This window comes from Mesoplodon bidens (genome assembly GCF_964165515.1).
Source record: "Mesoplodon bidens genome assembly, chromosome: 13".
NCBI classification, from domain to species: Eukaryota; Metazoa; Chordata; class Mammalia; order Artiodactyla; family Ziphiidae; genus Mesoplodon; species Mesoplodon bidens.
Genome location: NC_138169.1, coordinates 77802352 through 77822199, shown reverse-complemented (window position 1 = coordinate 77822199; position 19848 = coordinate 77802352). Strand labels below are relative to the sequence as shown.

General features: G+C 39.0%; 3 protein-coding genes across 9 annotated transcripts in view; 1 reads left to right on the top strand and 2 right to left on the bottom strand.

Annotated features, from left to right (window-relative positions):
• Positions 1-19848, top strand: part of SERPINB3 (serpin family B member 3) — an 81253-nt gene that overhangs the window by 2930 nt on the left and 58475 nt on the right. The window lies entirely within an intron of this gene.
• Positions 1-19848, bottom strand: part of LOC308626745 (uncharacterized protein) — a 56422-nt gene that overhangs the window by 18914 nt on the left and 17660 nt on the right. The gene's annotated exons all lie outside the window — the stretch shown is intronic.
• On the bottom strand, positions 959-19401 carry LOC308627314 (serpin B10). Of its 3 annotated transcripts, none has more exons than XM_081253301.1 (8): positions 19266-19401; positions 14960-15136; positions 13075-13143; positions 12459-12596; positions 10486-10603; positions 6542-6684; positions 4872-5027; positions 959-2759 (listed from the first exon to the last, which is right to left on the bottom strand). In XM_081253301.1, exons 2-8 carry the CDS (start codon positions 15125-15127, stop codon positions 2355-2357), a joined length of 1197 nt encoding a protein of 398 aa, XP_081109427.1. In that variant the 5' UTR covers positions 15128-15136; positions 19266-19401; the 3' UTR covers positions 959-2354. The 3 variants fall into 3 exon arrangements, with proteins under 3 accessions (XP_081109427.1, XP_081109428.1, XP_081109426.1); XM_081253302.1 differs by lacking the exon at positions 19266-19401 and adding an exon at positions 15682-15789; XM_081253300.1 differs by lacking the exon at positions 19266-19401 and adding an exon at positions 18815-18899 and having other exon boundaries at positions 961-2759.

Below are 19848 nucleotides of genomic sequence, written 5' to 3'. Positions count from 1 at the left end.
GAGCACCAGTAAGAGTAGCTACGTAGGTAAATATGTATAAAAGACAGCATAAGTTTATCCTTGTTAGTAACTTTTCCTTCTATGTGATTTAAAAGATAGCTGCATAAAGCAATAATTATGAAACTGTTCATGGGCTTATAATTCATAAAGATGTATACTTGTAGGACAATAATAACATAAAGAAGAGGAAAAGGAGTGATACTGAAATAGAAAAAAAATTGGAGAAAATAAATAAATAAAATACAATAAGTCCTTAAAAAAAAAAAGTGTGGTCTTCATGCCCCGAATATCAACTGATACAGTGTAGATGCTCAGCAAACACTTTTTAAAAGAATGACTGCCTGAATGCATCTTACTAACCTGCAGTTTCTAGTATCATCCTTTTTTCCTCTTTTGTTTGTTTGAAAAATACTGTGTTTAATATTTTCTGATTGTCAGCCTCTGACACACAGTTACTCTGGTCTTCCTTTATCTTGGCTTGGTTTCCATGCTCCCCGTTCACTTGTTACATACTTTTCTTATGAGTCCACATGATACATAACACTTAAGGACTTTTAATTTAGTAGAACACAGACACAGGGGGATTTCTTTCATTGTTACTTAATGTGAGGTATTATGGATAGAGGCAAAATGTTTTATAATGATATGATAAATTGTCATATATATTACAATTTCCTATCTTTGCAGCTAAAGCATAGAATCATTTTTTTTTATTCTATGATACCAAACCAAGATTTGATGCAGAAAATACATTTTCTTGTACTAGTTTATACACCATTCATGTCGGATCCATATCAGATCATATCTTTCACTTAGTAGATTAAAATGGAAAAAGCAGCCTAGAATGATAGACTCAATCTCTAAAATTAGAATTACAGTTGATGAGACTACCAATGAGCCATTGCATAAGAGCATTTTTAATAGAAATTTTAAAAACACAGCCAATTTTATGGAGATAAAGTTTTACTAAGGATATCTTCTTATAACTGACAATACACATTTATATAAATTGGAAATCTACTCTTCTAGCTTAGGATTTTTAAAAGCAAGGATGTTAATGTGACAACTTTCACACGTAATAATTCTTTCCAATAGTATTTTTATTTTGGAATAATTTTAAATTCACAGGAAAGTTACAAAGATAAAACAGGGAATTCCCATATACTTCTGACACAATTTCCTCTAATGCTAGCTTCTAATATTACAGTGGAACATTTTTTTAAAACTAAGAAGCCAACGTTGGTACATTACTATTAACTAAACTCCAGATTTCATTGGATTTCACTAGTTTTTCCATTAATGTCAACATAAGTATTTTTAAAATAGCAGAAAAGGGGGATTTAATTTTACAGTGGTAATTTATGAACCCTCAGAGTAATAGTCTTGAGAAAATTCTTGTTTATCAATATATCACCTCTATAAAGATTTTTTTCTTCACTAAATGATGCATGTGAAAATAAGTGACAATGAAAACAATGACCAGGTAGTTCAAGCATTTTAAGGCATTTAATTGAATAACCGAATTTCTGAAATGTAACTAAAAGTCACATTAAGATAAAATGTTAAACCTAAATGTCCATAGACAGATGAATGAATAAAGAAGATGTGGCACATATAGACAATGGAATATTACTCAGCCATAAAAAGGAACAAAATTGAATTATTTGTAATGAGGTGGATGGACCTAGTATCTGTCATACAGAGTGAAGTAAGTCAGAAAGAGAAAAGCAAATACCATATGCTAACACATATATATGGAATCTAAAAGACGTACTGATGAACCTAGTGGCAGGGCAGGAATAAAGACGCAAACGTAGAGAATGGACTTGAGGACACAGGCGGGGAAAGGGAAGCTGGGATGAAGTGAGGGAGTGGCATGGACATATATACACTACCAAATGTAAAATAGATAGCTAGTGGGAAGCAGCCGCATAGCACAGGGAGATCAGCTCGGTGCTTTGTGACCACCTAGAGGGGTGGGATAGGGAGGGTGGGAGGGAGGCTCAAGAGGGAGGGGATATGGGGATATATGTATTCATATAGCTGATTCACTTTGTTGTACAGCAGAAACTAACACAACGTTGTAAAGCATTTAGACTCCAATAAAGATGTAAAAAATAATAAAACTGAATGTCAGAAAGCAAAAAAAAAAGTTTAAAAAGTTAAATTTGCCATTCTCTCTAGCTATATAGGCATGATAGGATCACTAGAATATATTATTTCAAGATAATTTTGCTAATATATGTTAAAAAGAGCCAGGCTATAAACTGGTTTTTATTATAATTGTGTTTTTCCATCATATGTGTATTTTTCACACTGTAAGATGCTCTTGTTTGATGAGAGAGATGCAGGGTTTAAGGGGAGCAGAATCTCCCGTAAAATAGAATGCTGTTGGTTTTGTTGTGCCTGATGAAGAAGAGGAACGGGTGGTCTGCCTTGAATTCAATGGAGGGGAGTTTAATTCGAAAACTCACCTCACTCCCAGTACCAGCCGCGGCCTCTGTACCTTGTTCATTTATTTCCACAAAAGACTTATGGAAAACTTTGGACAGGAATAGGTTTCTCTCCGTAGACATTCCTGAGAAATCTGCTTTGCTCTGGTTAAAGGCATCGCTCATCCCCATACTGCTCAGGGTTGACTTGAGATCATAGGTCTCTTCCAGCTTGAACTTGGGAAGATGCAGCTGCACGTCACACAGCTCCATCATGTCTGCACTGGTCCACTCACTCAACGTCTCATAGGTGATGGCTTTTTCCAGCTACAGTTTGGAGCCAAGGAAGAAAGAGTCAGTAATATCAAAGTGGAGTGAGAACTACTCGTTGAGTGAGACCTTTAGATATTATATAAATGAATTATAGTCACTCCTATTACCAAAGGTAACAAAACACACACATTTGGAAATTCTTTGTTTATAATGAGGTCCTCCACACATCCTTGACCTAATCCTTTTGCAGATTAATAGTTCTCAGGATATAGGTTTTCTAGATTAGACCTTGATCCGAAATGGAAGTACTTCTATGATAATATGCAAGACATCAACTACACATGCAAATACATCAATATAAATATACACTTAGGTGTTGTCAACACAAAAGCATATACTCTAGGACATGTTGTATGCCAGGGCACAAAAAAAACTTTAGTTTTATTAACATAGTAGACAATTCCTTGAAAACAAAATCTGAGATAAAATGTCTATAGCCTATAATCACGCCAGTATGAAACTAGTAACTATAAACTACGAAAAAAAAAGGAAAGAAAAACAAAAAATGGAAAATCCTCCAATCTTAAGAGTAATGACTTTTTTTTTTCTTAACCTTTTGGCCGCACTGCTTGGCACGTGGGATCTTAGCTCCCTGATCAGGGATCAAACCCACGCTCTCTGCACTGGAAGCGCAGCCTTAACCACTGGACCACCAGGAAGTCCCAAGAGTAATGACATTTTAAATAGTGGTTTTGAGGGTGCTTTTTCTCTTCTTTATATTTAAAATTTTTTAAACAATAAATATATATTATATACACATATGCGTACATATATATGATAAACAATGTTTGATTTTTTAAATAACATGTTTGTTTCAAAGCACATGCTTTTGCTACTTTAAGAATTTTCTAGATCCAAGTATTGCTATCAGTGACATATTTGTAAATTATGTGCAGTAAGTGACAATATCTTCAGGTCAGGAACCTGCACTTTTAAAAAGAAAGGCTTATCTTTTAAGGGTGTAACTCTAATGGTTTAGTATTCACACTTGGTCTTATTTCTACTATCCTCTCCAGTTTCACAAATTTTATGACACTATTTAGAAATCTTTCTGCACACTAGTAGGGTGGTGGAAACATAAAGAATCTGGCACACGAGAAATTAGGCACAGTGTAAGGAACGACAGAACACTTATTGCATGAGAAGCTAGTGTTCAGTTTAGACACGCGAATTGCTCAGAAATGTGGTCAGACCAAGGTCAGGCTTAAGAGAAGTTTAACAGATGAACAACTTAAATAATACTTGAAGATGCACTGATACAGACTATATCTCCTGAAGAGTGTTAACTTGATAAAAAAATGTTTTAAAAAATGTTTTAGAATCCATTTAATGTTTTTCTTTTTTTTGTTTGTTTTTGTTTTTGTTTTTGCGGTACGCAGGCCTCTCACTGTTGTGGCCTCTCCTGTTGCGGAGCACAGGCTCCGGACGCGCAGGCTCAGCGGCCATGGCTCACGGGCCCAGCCGCTCCACGGCACGTGGGATCTTCCCGGACCGGGTCACGAACCCGTGTCCCCTGCATCGGCAGGCGGACTCTCAACCACTGCGCCACCAGGGAAGCCCCCATTTAATGTTTTTAAACATATGTCTAAGGCTAGGTTAATGCAAGTGATTAAAAAGTTAATTAGGTAAGTCCTATCGGAAGGAGAAGAAAGACCTATATTAAATGAAAGATTGTTATGATCAATCCACACAGCTTTGTGACTGACAGTAAATATCTCAATCTGTTGTTTGTGTGGTTTGTGTGACTGCCCTCTGCTAAAGGTATCTATAGATTACTTAACCTTCCTGAGGGATAGTTATATCAACCTGACAAAGTTTTGTAAAGCTTAAATGATGTAAACATACAGTACCTAGGGCTCAAGGTACGTTGGTTGCCTTCCTCTGCAGAAATTAAAGAACTGGGAGATCGTGTCTTTATGTTTTTCCCAGGAGGGATAAACACTAGAACCCTCTTCATATCAGACAGACTGATGTCTTTTTTTAAAGTTTTTTTCCATACAAATAAATGTATATGCAGAACAGACACAGACTCACAGATATAGAAAACAAACTTGTTACCAAAGGGGAGAGGAAAGAAGGTAGGGGTGAATAAGCTGATCCCTTTACCTGATCCAGCCCACTGATGTCTTCTGGCAGTAGTATGAGTAGGCTGAGGTCACGGCTCTCATAGAAGAGTTGAAGGCCTATGGCTTGTGGCTTTTCTATGTAGAATACTGGAAGTTTTTCTTTCATGGACATCATTTGCACTGGTTTGCTTGTAGTCTGTAGAATATATGTAGCAAAATCACTGGGGAGGTGTTCCACCAAATCCTTAATTCTTTAGCATCATTGGTTCCCAGTAGTCTGGGACACTGGCAAAGCTAGTGATCCTCTGCTAAATGCTGAATAAAATTATTCAAACCTTGTTTTCTGGAAATATGTGTTCTACTGGATAACATCATCGATAAATGATGTGGGAGTTTCTTTCTCTGACACTGTTACGGCATCCTCTATAAATCATGGCAAGCTGGATTCTACCAAACACTTAAAGGAGTCTTATGCAAACTATGTAAATGCCAATGATTCAGAAACTGAGTAAGGTGCATTTCACACACAAACATTTGTGGTTTTCGTTTTTGTGTGAGGGTATTTTAGTATCATAAAACTGAAATTCACTAAGAGAATGAAAAGACAAGCAATAAACTAGGAGATAAGAGTTTCAAAACACATAATTGATAAAGGACTGGTATCCAAAATTTGAAAAGAACTCTTAAAACTCAACAATTATGAGGCAAAAAACCCAATTTTAAAAACAGGCGAAAGATCTGAACTGATACCTCACCAAAGGCAGACCTACAGCATATGAAAAGATGTTCAATCTTATGTCCTTAGGGAATTGCAAATTAAAACAGTGAAGATACCACTACAGATCTAATAGAATGGCTAAAAGTTCAAAACACTGATAACATAAACTTCTAGCGAGGGTGGAACTTACATTCTCTGCCAGTGAGAATGCAAAATGGAAGCCACGTTGGATGACAGTACGGTGGTTACTTACAAAGCTAAATACAGTCTTACCATGTGATCCAGCAACTGTGCTCCTGGGTAATTACCGAAATGAGTTTAAAACGTGTCCACACAAAATCTTGCATGCAAATGTTTATAGCAGTTTTAATCATAATTGCTAAAAACTGGAAGCAACCAAAATGCTCTTCAGTAAGGTGAATGGATAAACAAACTACTACATCCATACAATGGAATAGTATTCTGCAACAAAGTGAAATGATCTATCAAGCCATAAAAAGGCATGGAGGAACTTTAAATACATATCGCTAAGTGGAAGAAGACAGTCTGAAAAGGCTACATACTATGCAATTCTGATTATACGGCATTCCGAAAAAGGCAAAACTGTAGAGACCGTAAAAAGATCAGTGGTTGCCAGGGATTTAGAGGGAGAGATGAATGTTTGGAGCACAGGGCATTTTTAGGACAATGAAAGTATTCTGTATAATACTGTAATGGTAGATACATGACATTATGAATTTTTAGTAAAGCCAATGGTGAAACAAAAGCAGCAAGGACTGAGTAATAACATATGTGAATAGTCTATTTTCAGAGAAAAAATAATGAAAGGGGAATTTCCAGGTAGGATGGAACTGGGGATTTTAGCACAGTCATCCCTGCCCTAGTAAGAGCCATAGTTTACAGGAGCATATAGTCAGAGAGAATAAATTTAAATTAGAATTCCCTTTGCAATGCCATGTAAAAATTCATACTGGTTATTAACAGGTTCCTACCTTGTTTATTCTGAAAGGCTTTTCTGTGGTATTTTGGACCAAGAATTGATGTTCCCAAATTCTTTTAAAGTAAAGGGCATTTACCAGAACCATTCTGGTTGCAGAATCCACAGCATCATCAGGTAGGAGATTCAGGATTTTTCCTAAAAGAGCAAAAGGACAGATTTCAAATGATATAGTTACATCCTGGTGAAACGCCACACATAAAAATGATGATTATGAAATACCGTTAAATGATAACATCTTGTATCCACCAGTGATCCAAGCCAGGAAGTTAGTATTAATAGAATATTATTAACAGATCCTATTTAAATTTCATCTGTTGTTCCAATAAAGTCCTTTTTTTCCTGGACCAGAAATCAATCCAAGAGCTCAAGTTGCATTTAGTTGTCATTTCCTTTTAGTCCCCTTTAGTCTTTTTCTTTCATTCCTCATTCATTCTTTGTCATTCATGACCTTGATACTTTTGAAAAATATTTGTAGAATGCTCAATTCTCAGTTCAGGTTTGTCTGATGCTTCCTCAAGATAATATTTAGGTTATAAATTTTTGTGAGAATATTACTTTTGTGGGCTGAATTGTGTCATCCAAAAAGATATGTTAAATCCTAACCTCTAGTCCCTGTGAGTGTGATCTTATTTTGAAACAGAGTCTTTGCAGATGCAGTCAAGTTAAAATGAAGTCATACTGGATTAGGGTGGGCTCTAATTCAATGACTGGTATTCTTATAAGAGGAGAGAAATTTGGACACAGACACACAGAGTGTGAAAACATGGAGACATAGGAGAGACAAAGAAGAAAGTTATGTATCAACAGAGGCAGAGATTGGAGAGATGTGTCTACAAGCCAAGGATTGCCAATAACCATCAGCAACTAGGAGACAGGCATGGAACGGTTTCTTCCCTGAAGCTTTCCAAGGGAGCAAGGCCCCTGCTAACACCTTAACTTCGGACTTGCAGCTTCCAGAACTATGAGAGAATATATTTCTATTGGTTTAAACCACACAGTTTGTGGTAATTTGTTATGGCAGCCCTAGGATTTACGGCATATTTGTATCATCACAGGAAGATCCGGACAGCTCTGTAATCTAGAGCAGCAGTCCTCAAAGTTTTTGGCACCAAGGACCGGTTTTGTGGAAGACAATTTTTCCACGGACCAGGGCTGGGAGTTGGGGTGTGGGGATGGGCGGGCGGGGATGGCTCAGGTGGTAATGCGAGCGACAGGGAGTGATGGGGAGCGGCAGATGAAGCTTCCTCACCTGCCCAATGCGCACCTCCTGCTGTGCGTGCCGGTTCCTAACAGGCCCAGGCCCGGGGGTTGGGGACCCCTGATCTAGAGAGATGGATCCTGTCATGCTCCTTGAATGTGTCAGCCTGTGCGGGGGAAGCACGGCAAGGATCCTTATGCAAACCGAGCTCATGCCTTGTCAGACAATGACTCTCCGCTCAGCTCAGAAAGGCTTTGCTGGGGCGAAAGATAGCAGATGAGTTGCTCCCTGCCTTCCTGTCTGTAGGGTCCCCACCTGTCTTCCAGAGAACAGAGTGGGCACAGGGTAGGAACTTGAGAGCTGAGATTTAGTTCAGCTCCAGCACTATGCTTGCTCCTACTTCTACTACATTGAGTTTGTGTTGTATATTACAATGTGCTTTTGCTTATACAATCACATTTGGTCCTCATGTGAACTGGAACAGTGCAAGGAATTCCCTTTCTGTAAATGCTAGCTAATCTGTAGTTCTCAAAACAGACTTACTTTTAGATGAATCCAAATCAGGCATAAGTTAAGGATCATGGTCACTGTTGCCTCACCATGGCTTCTGAGTCACTAGTTCAATGAAAAAGGAACTGAGAATTTAGGGCTGCCAACTTCCTCAATTCACTTCAATAAACATTGCTCTGAATAGCTACCCTGAGGAGGGCTGTTATCTATTAGTGATTCAAAGCAGGAACTCAAATAAGGTAGTATTACTGTGCTTGGTGTCCTTGAGTTTAGTGGGGGAGGCAGGGACTTCAACTCCAGTGGCCATGAAGGGGCTGGGAGTGGCAGGGGAGGGGACCGTGTTTCGAATTGAAGGGACACATGAGCAAATGCATGGGGTCGTGAGGTAGCACAGGGAGTTCCAGGGACTCTGTGCCACTTAGAATTCCTGAGTATCAGCTTTGAGTCAGAGAATGACAAGAGTTGAAGTGGAGAGACAGACAAGACTTCACGGTCCTGTTGGACCTTCTACGTCAGTTTAGGCAGCTTGAATTCATCCTGTAGGACGTGGGGCACCATGATGGATTTTGAGTACGTGGTCCACTTGGTCGAATTCCCATTTTAGGGAGGTCATTCTGATGGCTGAGTGGAGGTGGCATTTGAGGGGAGCAAGATGAGAAACAGATTATTACATTAACACAGATAAATGATGACAAAGCCGAGAGCAGAGGAGGAAGAGATTGGAAAGGAAAGATGAACTGAGAAACACACAGGAGGAGGCAAAGGAAAGGGGAGAGTTTAGAGTACCTCTCGGACTTCTGATCTGGGCAAGTGTGTGGTAGCCACCCATCCGCCGGGATGGAGAATGAGTGCATGGAGAGGGCAAGGTGTGGATAAGCCGTTCTGAATATGACTTCAGTATGTCGAGTTTAAAGTATGTGGGACCCTCTGCAAGCATATCTGGCAGGAATATACAAATGAACTCTGAAGTTTGGGGGGAGGGGGATTACCCAAACATTCCATGTTCGTTGCTGCAGAGCAAAGGCTTAATCATTAATATTCATTAGCGATTACACCTTTGGTATTTCTTTGTGAGATATAATGGACCATCAGCAGACCTATCGATTGAAAAGGAAGCGTGGAATATTGAAATGAGTTCAGACTTCTGAGCTAAACTGACTTAAATTTCAGTCCTATTTCTGAAGCTTTAAATTATCTGATCTTGGTAACAGTTTCTCTAAAGCCTCAGCTTCCTCATTTCTAAAATAAGGATCATCATAAAAAAACTGCTAAATCGCCTATAAGAATCCCTCTACTATTCCCTTTTTAGAAATAGAATGCTTAAATTTTAGGTAGCATGTGGCTACCCAGCTAAAAACTACATTTTAAAGACCTTTATTACAGCAAGTCTGGGCAACCGACTATCCCGGTTTGCCTAGGACCAACACATCTTCAGATACTAAAGCCAGGAAAGTCCCAGGCAAACTAGGACAAGTTGGTCACCAGAGCATAAAATGTGCCATGTATCCAAATTTGGGATATGAGTGGAACTGGTGTGTGTGAAAGTTTCAGGGCATCCCCTTAAAAGCAAAGAGGCTTTATTTTCCCTATTTCCTGCCGACTGTAAAACTGACAACTGTAAGAATCACCTTAGACAAATATAAAAGCCATGTCTTGATGGCAGAGCTAACCCACAGTCGGGGTCTCTGGATGCCTTCATGGAACAGAATGCGTATCTACCTTGTGACTATTAGGTCAGAGATAAACTTCTATCTTATTAAGATATTGTATTTTGGGTCTCTTTGTTACAAGAGCTCAGCCCATACTCTAAGCTAATATATGACCTAGTTTGAAAATTACTGAAGATTATGTAGTACATTTCCTGCTGCTACATTTTCATGGTTCATCAGCAGCTACTTTTCTTTAGAAACCGCAAGTGCAGCAGTATTCCAAAATTCCTTTTTTGCATTTTTCTGCCTTTTATCCCTGGAGTCCTCCTTGGAATTAGTGGAATCTGATCATTTTCTTGTCTACTTGGTAAAATGGTTGTCTCGTCTGTTTTAGATAAGATTTATTGCAAAAGCTATAAGTCAAAAATTATGGGCATGAATAAAACAAATGTTTTGAATATTTAGGATGTGTCCACAGTTCTATTTAAGAAATGCCTATACTTACACATAACACAAATTCAAAATAACAAAGCGATACTTGGAGAAAGCACGCTGCTCAGTACCTTGGAGAAGGCTTACCTTCAGTCTGGCTTTCAACCCAAGAGTTGATCTCCTTTCTGATTTGGTCAGAAGCTTCCATAAAGTTCACAGACTGTGGCTCTGAGCCAAAGTATGTTTTCATGTCTTGTAAATATTTCTGGAAGATACAGGTAAAATCTCCTTTTGTAGAATGTTTCCAGAATCGATAAACAGGTCTATTTAGATTATCCAAAAAAAACCAAACAAACCCAGCTAGATGGACGATTACAAACTGCCACCCCATTGCTCCCTCAATCTTTCCACACTCCAGCTTTGGTTAAAAACTAAACACCGCCCTGTGTAAACTTAGCTGGGCACGGACGAGCCATGCAGAGCCGCAGGTATGGAAGGAAGGCCCGTCTCCCACAGCTCCGGAGCGTCGACATCTTCGTCTGTTTTTATTCGTCCTTGGGAAATGGGGCTGGGATGGAAAGCAGGACCATTCTAGGAATCCCAGGAGCGACTCCAGCCAAGGAGTACTGGGCTTTCTGTGGCAGAGATGGAGCCAGATTGAGAACCCTGGGTCTGGCAGCTGCCGTCTATGGACTCTAAACACCCAAGAGCCTGGGGAGGGCTTCTGAGGGAAACTACAGGCTGCCATAAAAACCGATTTCCAAGACCGGTCAAAGGTTTCGTCAGGTATTCTAAGGGAAAAAGCAGGCTTCTTCCTTCGGGCCATTGACGCTACCCTCAGTGGCCATCATCCTAAGTGGGCTATAACCAAGGTTGCTGCTTAGGAGGGCTCCTGCCTTGAAACATAATTTATTCCCCAGGACAGCTGTGGCGTTCCTTCAGTTTATGGAGGAATTGTGTGCAGTTCAAAAGTGTTGAGTTAATTCAGCTTCCAGGCAGTGGTTTGGAGATTATGAAGTCTACGTTCTGTACAATTTATAATCCAGTAAAAAGAAAACGTAAACATTCTCGAGGTACCTACTCCTTGTCTTGACTCGTGGGTTCTGATCGACCACTCTGTGCACAGCTAGGCCTTGTGGATATTTTAAAAGACGCACCATTTTGTATCTCTGTGTGCTTCTTTTTACCAAGTGCCCACCCAGCTCAGTCATCTCTCCTACTTATGAATCAAACCTGAGTGCATGAGACTACCCGTAATAAACATGTCTTTAAGACTTCCCTTGGCTGCTTTTTCGCCTTTAGTAATAGCAAAGCCCAAGTTCTGAGCTCCCCGGAATTCACTGGGTATGGGCAGGGATAACACTGCTTGAAATCACAAGATAGCTTGACTTTTCCTGTTGCTATCCGTCTCCCTATTCAATTTCCTTACTCCTTACCCACTGGTAAGCCTGGGTCCTCTGGCTTTCTTCTGAAGCGTGCCAAAGGATGTGATGGACAAACATGAAAGGAGTAAATGCTTGGCTTGGTTTGGAGTTGACTCCTCTGGGGAGCCCTTGCATCTGAACTGAGGATGAAGTCATGGTCTGCACTGTGGGTGTCTCAGCCATCAGAGCAGAAAAGTTGATTCAATTCCATGTTAAGAATCTTTCTTAAAGTGTCTGAAGTCAAGATGTGAAGTGACTTACCTGATCCCAAAGTCAACTTTGCCCTTGAGGGCACAGTCTCCTGCCACACTCCTATGGCCACACCACCCTCGGCTCCGTCAGACTCACCATATCCAGTTATTCTATATCTTTTGCTCTGTTTCCCATGAAACAAATGTTGGCCCAGGGATTATATAAACCACATTTCTATGAGCCTTCGTGGGTTGTTCCTGGGGTGTACCCCTTTATTCTGGGCATAAAGATCTGATCACCAGAGTTGGTTTGAAATATGTGATTGGTTTCCTTTACAACTTGACACATTGGTCAGGCTAAATGATTGTTTATCAGAAACGCTGACCACATACTCCATGTACATTAAGATTGTCCCTGGGATCCCTGGAGAAAAGTACAAAGAGCTTATTGATTGATCTCATGTGACTCCTCCCTGTCAGCTTGAAATAAGATGTTTGCACTTACATTGTGAAATGGATACGTTTTCTCCCCATAGATCCTGTTGGCTGTTTTAAGTATGCCAGCATTGCTGGGATTGTTGATTTCTGAGATAAGCGTCTGGAAATTAGAGCATATTTCTTCAGCCTTGCCTACGTTGAATTCCTTTAAAAGAAAATAAATTGGTCAAATAAAAATGTTGAACAAGAACTAAGTGTATACGAACAACTTACAGTAAATGAAATGATAAAGTTGATGAAAAAAGGCCGAAATCGATTGTATGGTAGATAAAAAAATATTCTCTTTAGTATTATTAGTGCAGGAATGTAATAGCTGTTGGGACATCATTTTCTTCACACTTAGTATGCAGAAGTAAGAACAATGTTGAAAGAGTTTTCAGAAGTAAGAACAGTGTTGAAAGTAGAGTAGTTTTGAAGAGGAAGGAAAGGAAGAGATAAGGGAAAAGAATATTACCCTTCCATAAAGTGTAGACATTCTGCACTCTAAAAAATTTCCCATAATTTTAACATATATTTTAAAGAAAAGTTACCTATTAAAGGTTGCTTAATTTAGCCACTAAAATACATGTGCCAAAAGTGCTTTCTCCTTAATTATCAAGTAGATATTGAAATATAAGACATACCATTTTCCTGTTCTTTTCAAAACTGTCAGGACAAGATTTGCTGTCCTGGTCTCTGCTAAACTGAAGAACCTGTAATTTCAATAAAAAGGCAATATGTGAGTGCACTTTGCAGAGATGTAATCATATGAAATACACATCAGCAACTACAAGCCATTTGTTCCTATAGATACAAAACATATAATTAATGAACCAAGGGAGCGCTGATTTGACTTAAATGGTGTATTACCTGACCTAATAAGAGTAAGTCAAGAGCTTCTTTTAAATAAATTTTTAAGTTGAATTTAAGTTGCTAGTCTCTTTATTTTAATACTTTTCATGGGACGTTGAGGATAATGTTGAGAATAGCCTTAGAGGTAAAATTCTCATGTTTTCCAAGTTTCATTTTTATCTATGATTGTTTTGAAAAGAAGCCTAGGTATTCAACTGAGACCATCACTTAGATAATTTAAGCAAATGCCACCATTGCCCCAGTTATCTGGAAAATTCGGGAATTTTAGTTGTTTTTTCTACTTAAGCGCTTCAGTTTTCACTGCCTACCACCATCTGACGTATGGAGATAGAGTCATTGTCTTCACCCCAGCAATTCATGTGAAAGGTCACAGGAAGGATGTGGACATTGTGTTTCCCCTGAGAAAACAAAGCCATCTCCTGCATGCATCCTGGACCCAGCTTACAGAAAGGAATAAAGTCTATTTTACCAAAGTTTGTGCTGACACATGGTGACAGACAGGAACCACTTGCCATAGGGAAGAAAAAGGGGAGGTGCCTAAGCAACTCGTTAGTCTCAATTGCAAACTGAAGCTGTTAATATTTCAGTGACATTGAAATAAAACAAGGGTAAGCAGCACCCAGCAATATATTTATATGGAGCGGAAGCAAATTGACGTTTATCTAAGATTGTCTATCACATTCATAGTTAAACCTTTTAATAATGAGCCAATTATTAACTAGCTGTGAACCAGGATTTTTCTGTGAACAAAGATTTTGTTGTTGCTATTTATAAACCACACAATATCTTGTAAATTACGAGCATAAGGGGGATATCCTAGACCCAAACTGACAGAATATGTATTCTGCCTGTCTCATTCAGAACTGCTGGCTGCGCCCATTTCCATACTTGTCACAGAGGCCAGCCTCTTGGTGGAAATTCTGTCACTTGGCCTTTCAATCGTAGATTTAGAGCTGAATTTACTCTCTTCTATTTTTATTTTTACTTAAAACACACACGTATATTTTTATGTTTACACATGCATAGGTACAGATACACATATATATGGCTATTTGGTATGTTTTGCTATGTAAGGCTACACACATACACATACACTCGCTATGATTTGAGGATGCTTACATCAAATTGATAATTGCTTATACAATAATCCTGTTTTGCTATTTTAATGCCCTTAATGGGCTCTTTAGATTCATCTAGACAACCAGGGACCAAACAAAGTAACAACCAAACAAAGCATGAGGAACAGGGTTCACTTCATTTTTCTATTTTTTTCTTCAAGAAAATCCTTCTGAGATTAGAAAGATGATGACTAATACTATTATTTAAAGTATGAGCCATTACTTTCTTGAAATATTTTAATAATCAAAATAAAATTGTTTTTGGTGTTGAACCAAACTCGATAACCTCATCATCTCTCCATTTGATTTTGCCAGAGAACACAGGTTCTTAAACGGTATTCCTAGAAAGAGTTTTCAAATTGATTCACTTTCTCAGATTTCTTTTTATGGTCTAGAAAATTTATTTAAGTGTGTCTTTTATTTTGGAGGATGTGGTTGTAAAACGTGGGCTATTTGGATTTCAGGAGAGAAGTGAACAAAAGACAAGAAAAGCATTTCATTTTAAGGCAACAGAGGATGGTTGACCTTTCTCACTCACCTGGGACATTTGGGCTGCAGTGGTGCCTTTGGTGCCCAAATACACCATGGCCAAGGAGGTTGAGATGCCCCAAGGAGAAAAAAAGATATTTTTACCCTCAGCAGATTCAGCTAGCTTTTTGCTAAGCTCCAGAGCAAATTGGTTGACAGATTTTGCTAGAGAGTCCATTGGGAAAATCTAAGAAAAATAAAGCAGAGTTAGAGAACATGTTAATAATCCTTTCCATTTATTTAACTTTTGTAAATGGACTTGTTGGCTTACATAATTATCTTTTTTAATTACCCTTCATTGAAATGACAAAAGAATGTATTATCCAATCTGATCATATATATATATATATGTATATATATATATATATATATATATATATATATATATATAATATGTATATATACACTCATAAGGGCTGAATAAACTTTAGAAAAATTCCACTCCAACATTATTTTAAATATTTTAAAAATGAAGTCCAGAGAGTTTAAGAGAATTGGCTCAAATTGCAGAGTTAGTTCACACGAGAGAACAATTGGATTCTGGTCAGTTAGCGGCTCCCTGTTGAAAACGCCCGGATATAAATGCCAGAGGAATCAGCCCAGTGCCTCACATGCCTCCTGACCTTACCCAGTAAATGAGGAATAATTATACCCCTTTTCAACTTTGTACTTTTTCTCACTGATCTTTCATCCATATTTTTATACTTTTTAACCTTCTTTATTCCTTCACACCTTGATGATGATATCCTGGTTCCTTTATCCTCCTTAATTCTCTTGAAATCCACCTCTGCTCCAGATCTTCTTTTCCTTTGGAAGCTTTTTCTGAACTTGGGGGTTCACAGGAGCATGTCTTCCACCAAAGACCCATAAAATAGCTTTTGCCACCTGCTTGGAGCTTATCATACTGCTAGTTCTGTTTTCATAGATTCATATCTTTTCAACTCTAGGATACTTTCCTTGAGAGCAAAATTTTCTTACTCAGCTTTGCGCATCCAATAACACCCACCTCAGGACTTTGCACAAAATGAAAACTTACAAATACTTGTTTATTTCTTTTTTAGAGTGTTTATAGTTTGGGCTCTAGCCACCATTTTTTATCTATTTAAACTTGAAATCTTTCACAGTTTAGTGGAAATGCTTGTAGAGAAGTAGAGAACTCAGGACTTGCTTGCCTTTATTCTCACTCACGTGAGACCCTCTGAAACCAATCTTAACGAACAAAGGAACTCAAGCTTTCTCATTTTTAAAAATATTATGTTCAACTTCTAAATTTCACATCTAATTACCCTGATATTTTCATTTAAGTCTTTTTAGACTGGGTCTCTATCAAAGAAATAGTGAGTTCAATCTATTGTCATTTTATAGCCAAATAATTTCTCAAGCTGATTAAATGATTAAAAATAAACCAAATTCCTAAGCCTAGAAACTCCCATTAGTGCCAGTGTTGTATAGAACTTGGTCTTGCACTGATATCACCTGGCCCTCAGAGAAACCTAGAATGAGAACTTTAGAAAGGTCAGAAGATCTCTCTAGTTCAATGGTTGAATCAAGGGAGAGGCATGTGTAAACAAAGTTTTGGTTTCATCATGACTTGGATTAAAGTGATACTGTTGAAATCTCTCCTAGTCATAGGCTTACACTTAACCAAACAGCTTCCCAGCCTCTAAATCATCCCTAGTCACAGCTCCCACCTATTTCAGAAGCTGATGATAATCCTAGGCTAACATTATTTTATTAAAGAAGAAAAGCAAGAACCTCTACTCTTGTAGCAATTCTACACCCTCATAAAATGTTCGAAACTTGTGTATAAGTATTTCCCTTGACAGATCCAATGCTGTCTTGGAAATAACCTCCCTATTTTCTTTACAGCTATATTCATTCAAATGATGCTTTGCTTACTGCCTGTGTATTAAGCTTTATCTTTTAAGAACTCATGAATTCTTTCATATGGAAAATGCTTGGCTCCATGGCCAAAGCATAATCACTATGAAGGGAGGAGGGGAGAAACTACTATTTTAAGGCCGAGGATTTTTATCTTTCTACTTAGGATTTATGGTTATTCTAAAGTTTAGTTACTTGTAACGAACCCCTGAAAACAATAACTCTCTCTAATGAAAAAGCTAATTTCTTGTGGAAAGTTAATATCCAGGTATCTTCAACTTCATTAATTCTCTCATTAATATCATTAAAATATCAGGTGTAGCCCAGACCATACAAGAAAAATAATTCCTGCCTTTAAAAAAAAGTATAGAAGTGCTAAGCCAGCCAGTGCTGGGTAAAATTATCCCGGCAGTGAAAAGTGCTTTCTGAAAGATGCAGAATTTGGGGATGAGATTCTACATGAAATAATTTATCCATTACAAGGGTTCAACAGTGATCTTTTCAGAAAAGCCTATAAATGTCTAGGTCAGAAGCCAACTATGCCCTTTTCAGAATGAACGGCTCTTTTGCAATTTTCAGAAGGTATATGGATATATCAGTTTACATACATATAAATATACATACATATGTAAAATATGGAAAATCTCAATCTGTAAAGGGGCTTAGCTAAAGAAATATGAAAATAAGAAAAGGATAGTATCACTCATCAATATGTCTCATCAAAGATACACATACTCGGGCTTCCCTGGTGGCGCAGTGGTTGAGAGTCCGCCTGCCAATGCAGGGGACACGGGTTCGTGCCCCGGTCCGGGAAGATCCCACGTCCCGCGGAGCGGCTGGGCCCGTGAGCCATGGCCGCTGAGCCTGCGCGTCCGGAGCCTGTGCTCCGCAACGGGAGAGGCCACAACAGTGAGAGGCCCGCGTATCGCCAAAAAAAAGAAAAAGATACACATACTCTTCGCAAATCAGAGTTGGAAAGAACCTTGGAGTCCCTCTAATCAAATGCTTCATTTTATCTGCTAGGAAACTGAGGCCCAGAGAGGTTAAATGTGCTGGCTAACATGCACAGCTAACTAACAGCAGAGCTATCGCTGCAGTCCCATTCTCTGGACTCTAAATACAAATGCTTTTGTCATTATATGTTACTGTCTTTAAGGTTTTACGGTAAAAGGGAGGGATTGGGTGACGAAAGAGGATGAACAGGAGGAGGAAGAAAAGAGGGATGATGATGAGCTGGAGGAGGGAGCGAGAAGGACTCTCTTCCCCTTTTCCATTAGAGGACATCCAAGGCCTCCTGACTTTCCGATGATACTGATGATATTGCCTACTTGGTGGAGTTGTGCATATCAGAAAATGACCCCCCGAATCCGCAGCAATTCTATATTTACCTAAAGCCACTTCTGAGGGAATTAATAGTCTGGGAGGATTTATGATGAGCATGGAATGTAAGGTTAGGGACTTAGATTATTCCACGAAAGAGAAGAAAGCTAATGGCCCGTGGAATGGTAGCCAAGACACAAAGGTGTGCGTGGGCGGGAGGGTAGACAGTCAAATCATTAGTTCCCTACATTAGTGACCAAGCTCAAATTCATGTTGCCACGTCCACTCTTCTGAAGGGTTAGAAGGGATTCGGTTCAATACTTCTGAGAATACCCTATTTCTTTTTACCTGTGTTGACAGATACAAAGGTAGCAAAGCCAAAAATGTGACTGGAGAAAACTCCATTCATAGTTTCACGATTCACAGTAAAACTGTCTTTCTGACGTCTTTGGAAGTAAATGCTCTCTCCCGCTTAGCCCTCTTTCTAGTACCAACTTTGAAGCAGCTCAGGGTTCAATCTCTCAGACTTGCACAGAATTCCTGGGGGCTGGCCTTCATCTATTATTTCTGTTTTGTGGGAGTCTTGATAAACTGTTCTTTAGCTAGGTACTTCAACAAAGAAAACATAAACAAACATTTTAAAACAAAGAACTATTTACAATACCTTGTTTTCTTACACGGGAGCAGAATTGGCAACTGGTTCCTTTAGTAAGAGACCGTGGCTGAGTTAAGTGACCTTTGACTGTAGAAATAATTTTTAAAACTTCTAGCACCACCCTTTCCTTAACCCCACCCTCTGATTCACTTTCACAAGCCTATACACTCTTTCTTTCAACTTCATCTTGGCCAGAAGCTCAAATAAAAAGAGAGATAGACAGGGTTTTGCCTGAATTACTTAATTACCCACATTTTCCATGTCTGTCTGCATGTACAGACTGGAATTCTAACAAATTGTAACTCACACTTCCCTGGCTTATGTTCTCTCGAGTCTGCCAACTGGCAGCAATTCGTGGTTTTCCCCGGTAGATTTATTTTTTCAATAACAACAGAAAGTTTTAAATTAGTAGAATAACAAAGGGCAAGGAAATGGAGAATATTATTGGTGAACTGTTTACCGTTTAAGTTGCTCATAAGGTGCTAGGCGAAGCATCCAAGAAATGTTTCTGTTCTTCTCATTTGGGTGTTGGTGTAGAACCCGGAGCACAACTCCAACTTGTCCCATGTCCACTGTCCCCACCCCAGGGACATGAGGTCTGGATCGATGTTTTAGACACAGTTACTGGGTCAAATGTGACTTCATCACTTTCTGCTTCTCTTCCGTTTCTCCCTGTGAATGTTCCTCCTTATTTATTAAAAAGGGAAAACTGTCTATAACAGGATGCAGGGCGTGGAGGAATGGTGACGGGGGTGAAGAGAGAGAGACGGGAATGGAGCACAGTCCAGCAGGGACTGAGCGAAAGGAGAATTATCTTTGTTAATAACCTATTTGGGTGTTTTTTCTTCACGCAGTTTCTGTTTTTCTCTTCATGGGGCACACGTGGTAAAGTGGCTCAGAGTTTAATAGTTGAATGTTGCTGTGGAACCCAGAGCAGAACGTTGCTTTGAATTTCCCTGGGGGATGCAACCTGTGGCTGCAAATTCCGTGGTGCCTGCCTGACATGGGCTGAGCAGATGTCATTATCCACAGGAAGCCTGCAG

Coding starts and splice junctions, on each gene's coding strand:
- LOC308627314 (XM_081253301.1), bottom strand. CDS start 15,127: ATGGACTCTCTAGCAAAATCTGTCAACCAATTTGCTCTGGAGCTTAGC. Junction 6,685..10,485: donor GGTTGAAAGCCAGACTGAAG/GTAAGCCTTCTC, acceptor TTGCTCTTTTAG/GAAAAATCCTGAATCTCCTA. Junction 5,028..6,541: donor AGCCTTTCAGAATAAACAAG/GTAGGAACCTGT, acceptor TATATTCTACAG/ACTACAAGCAAACCAGTGCA.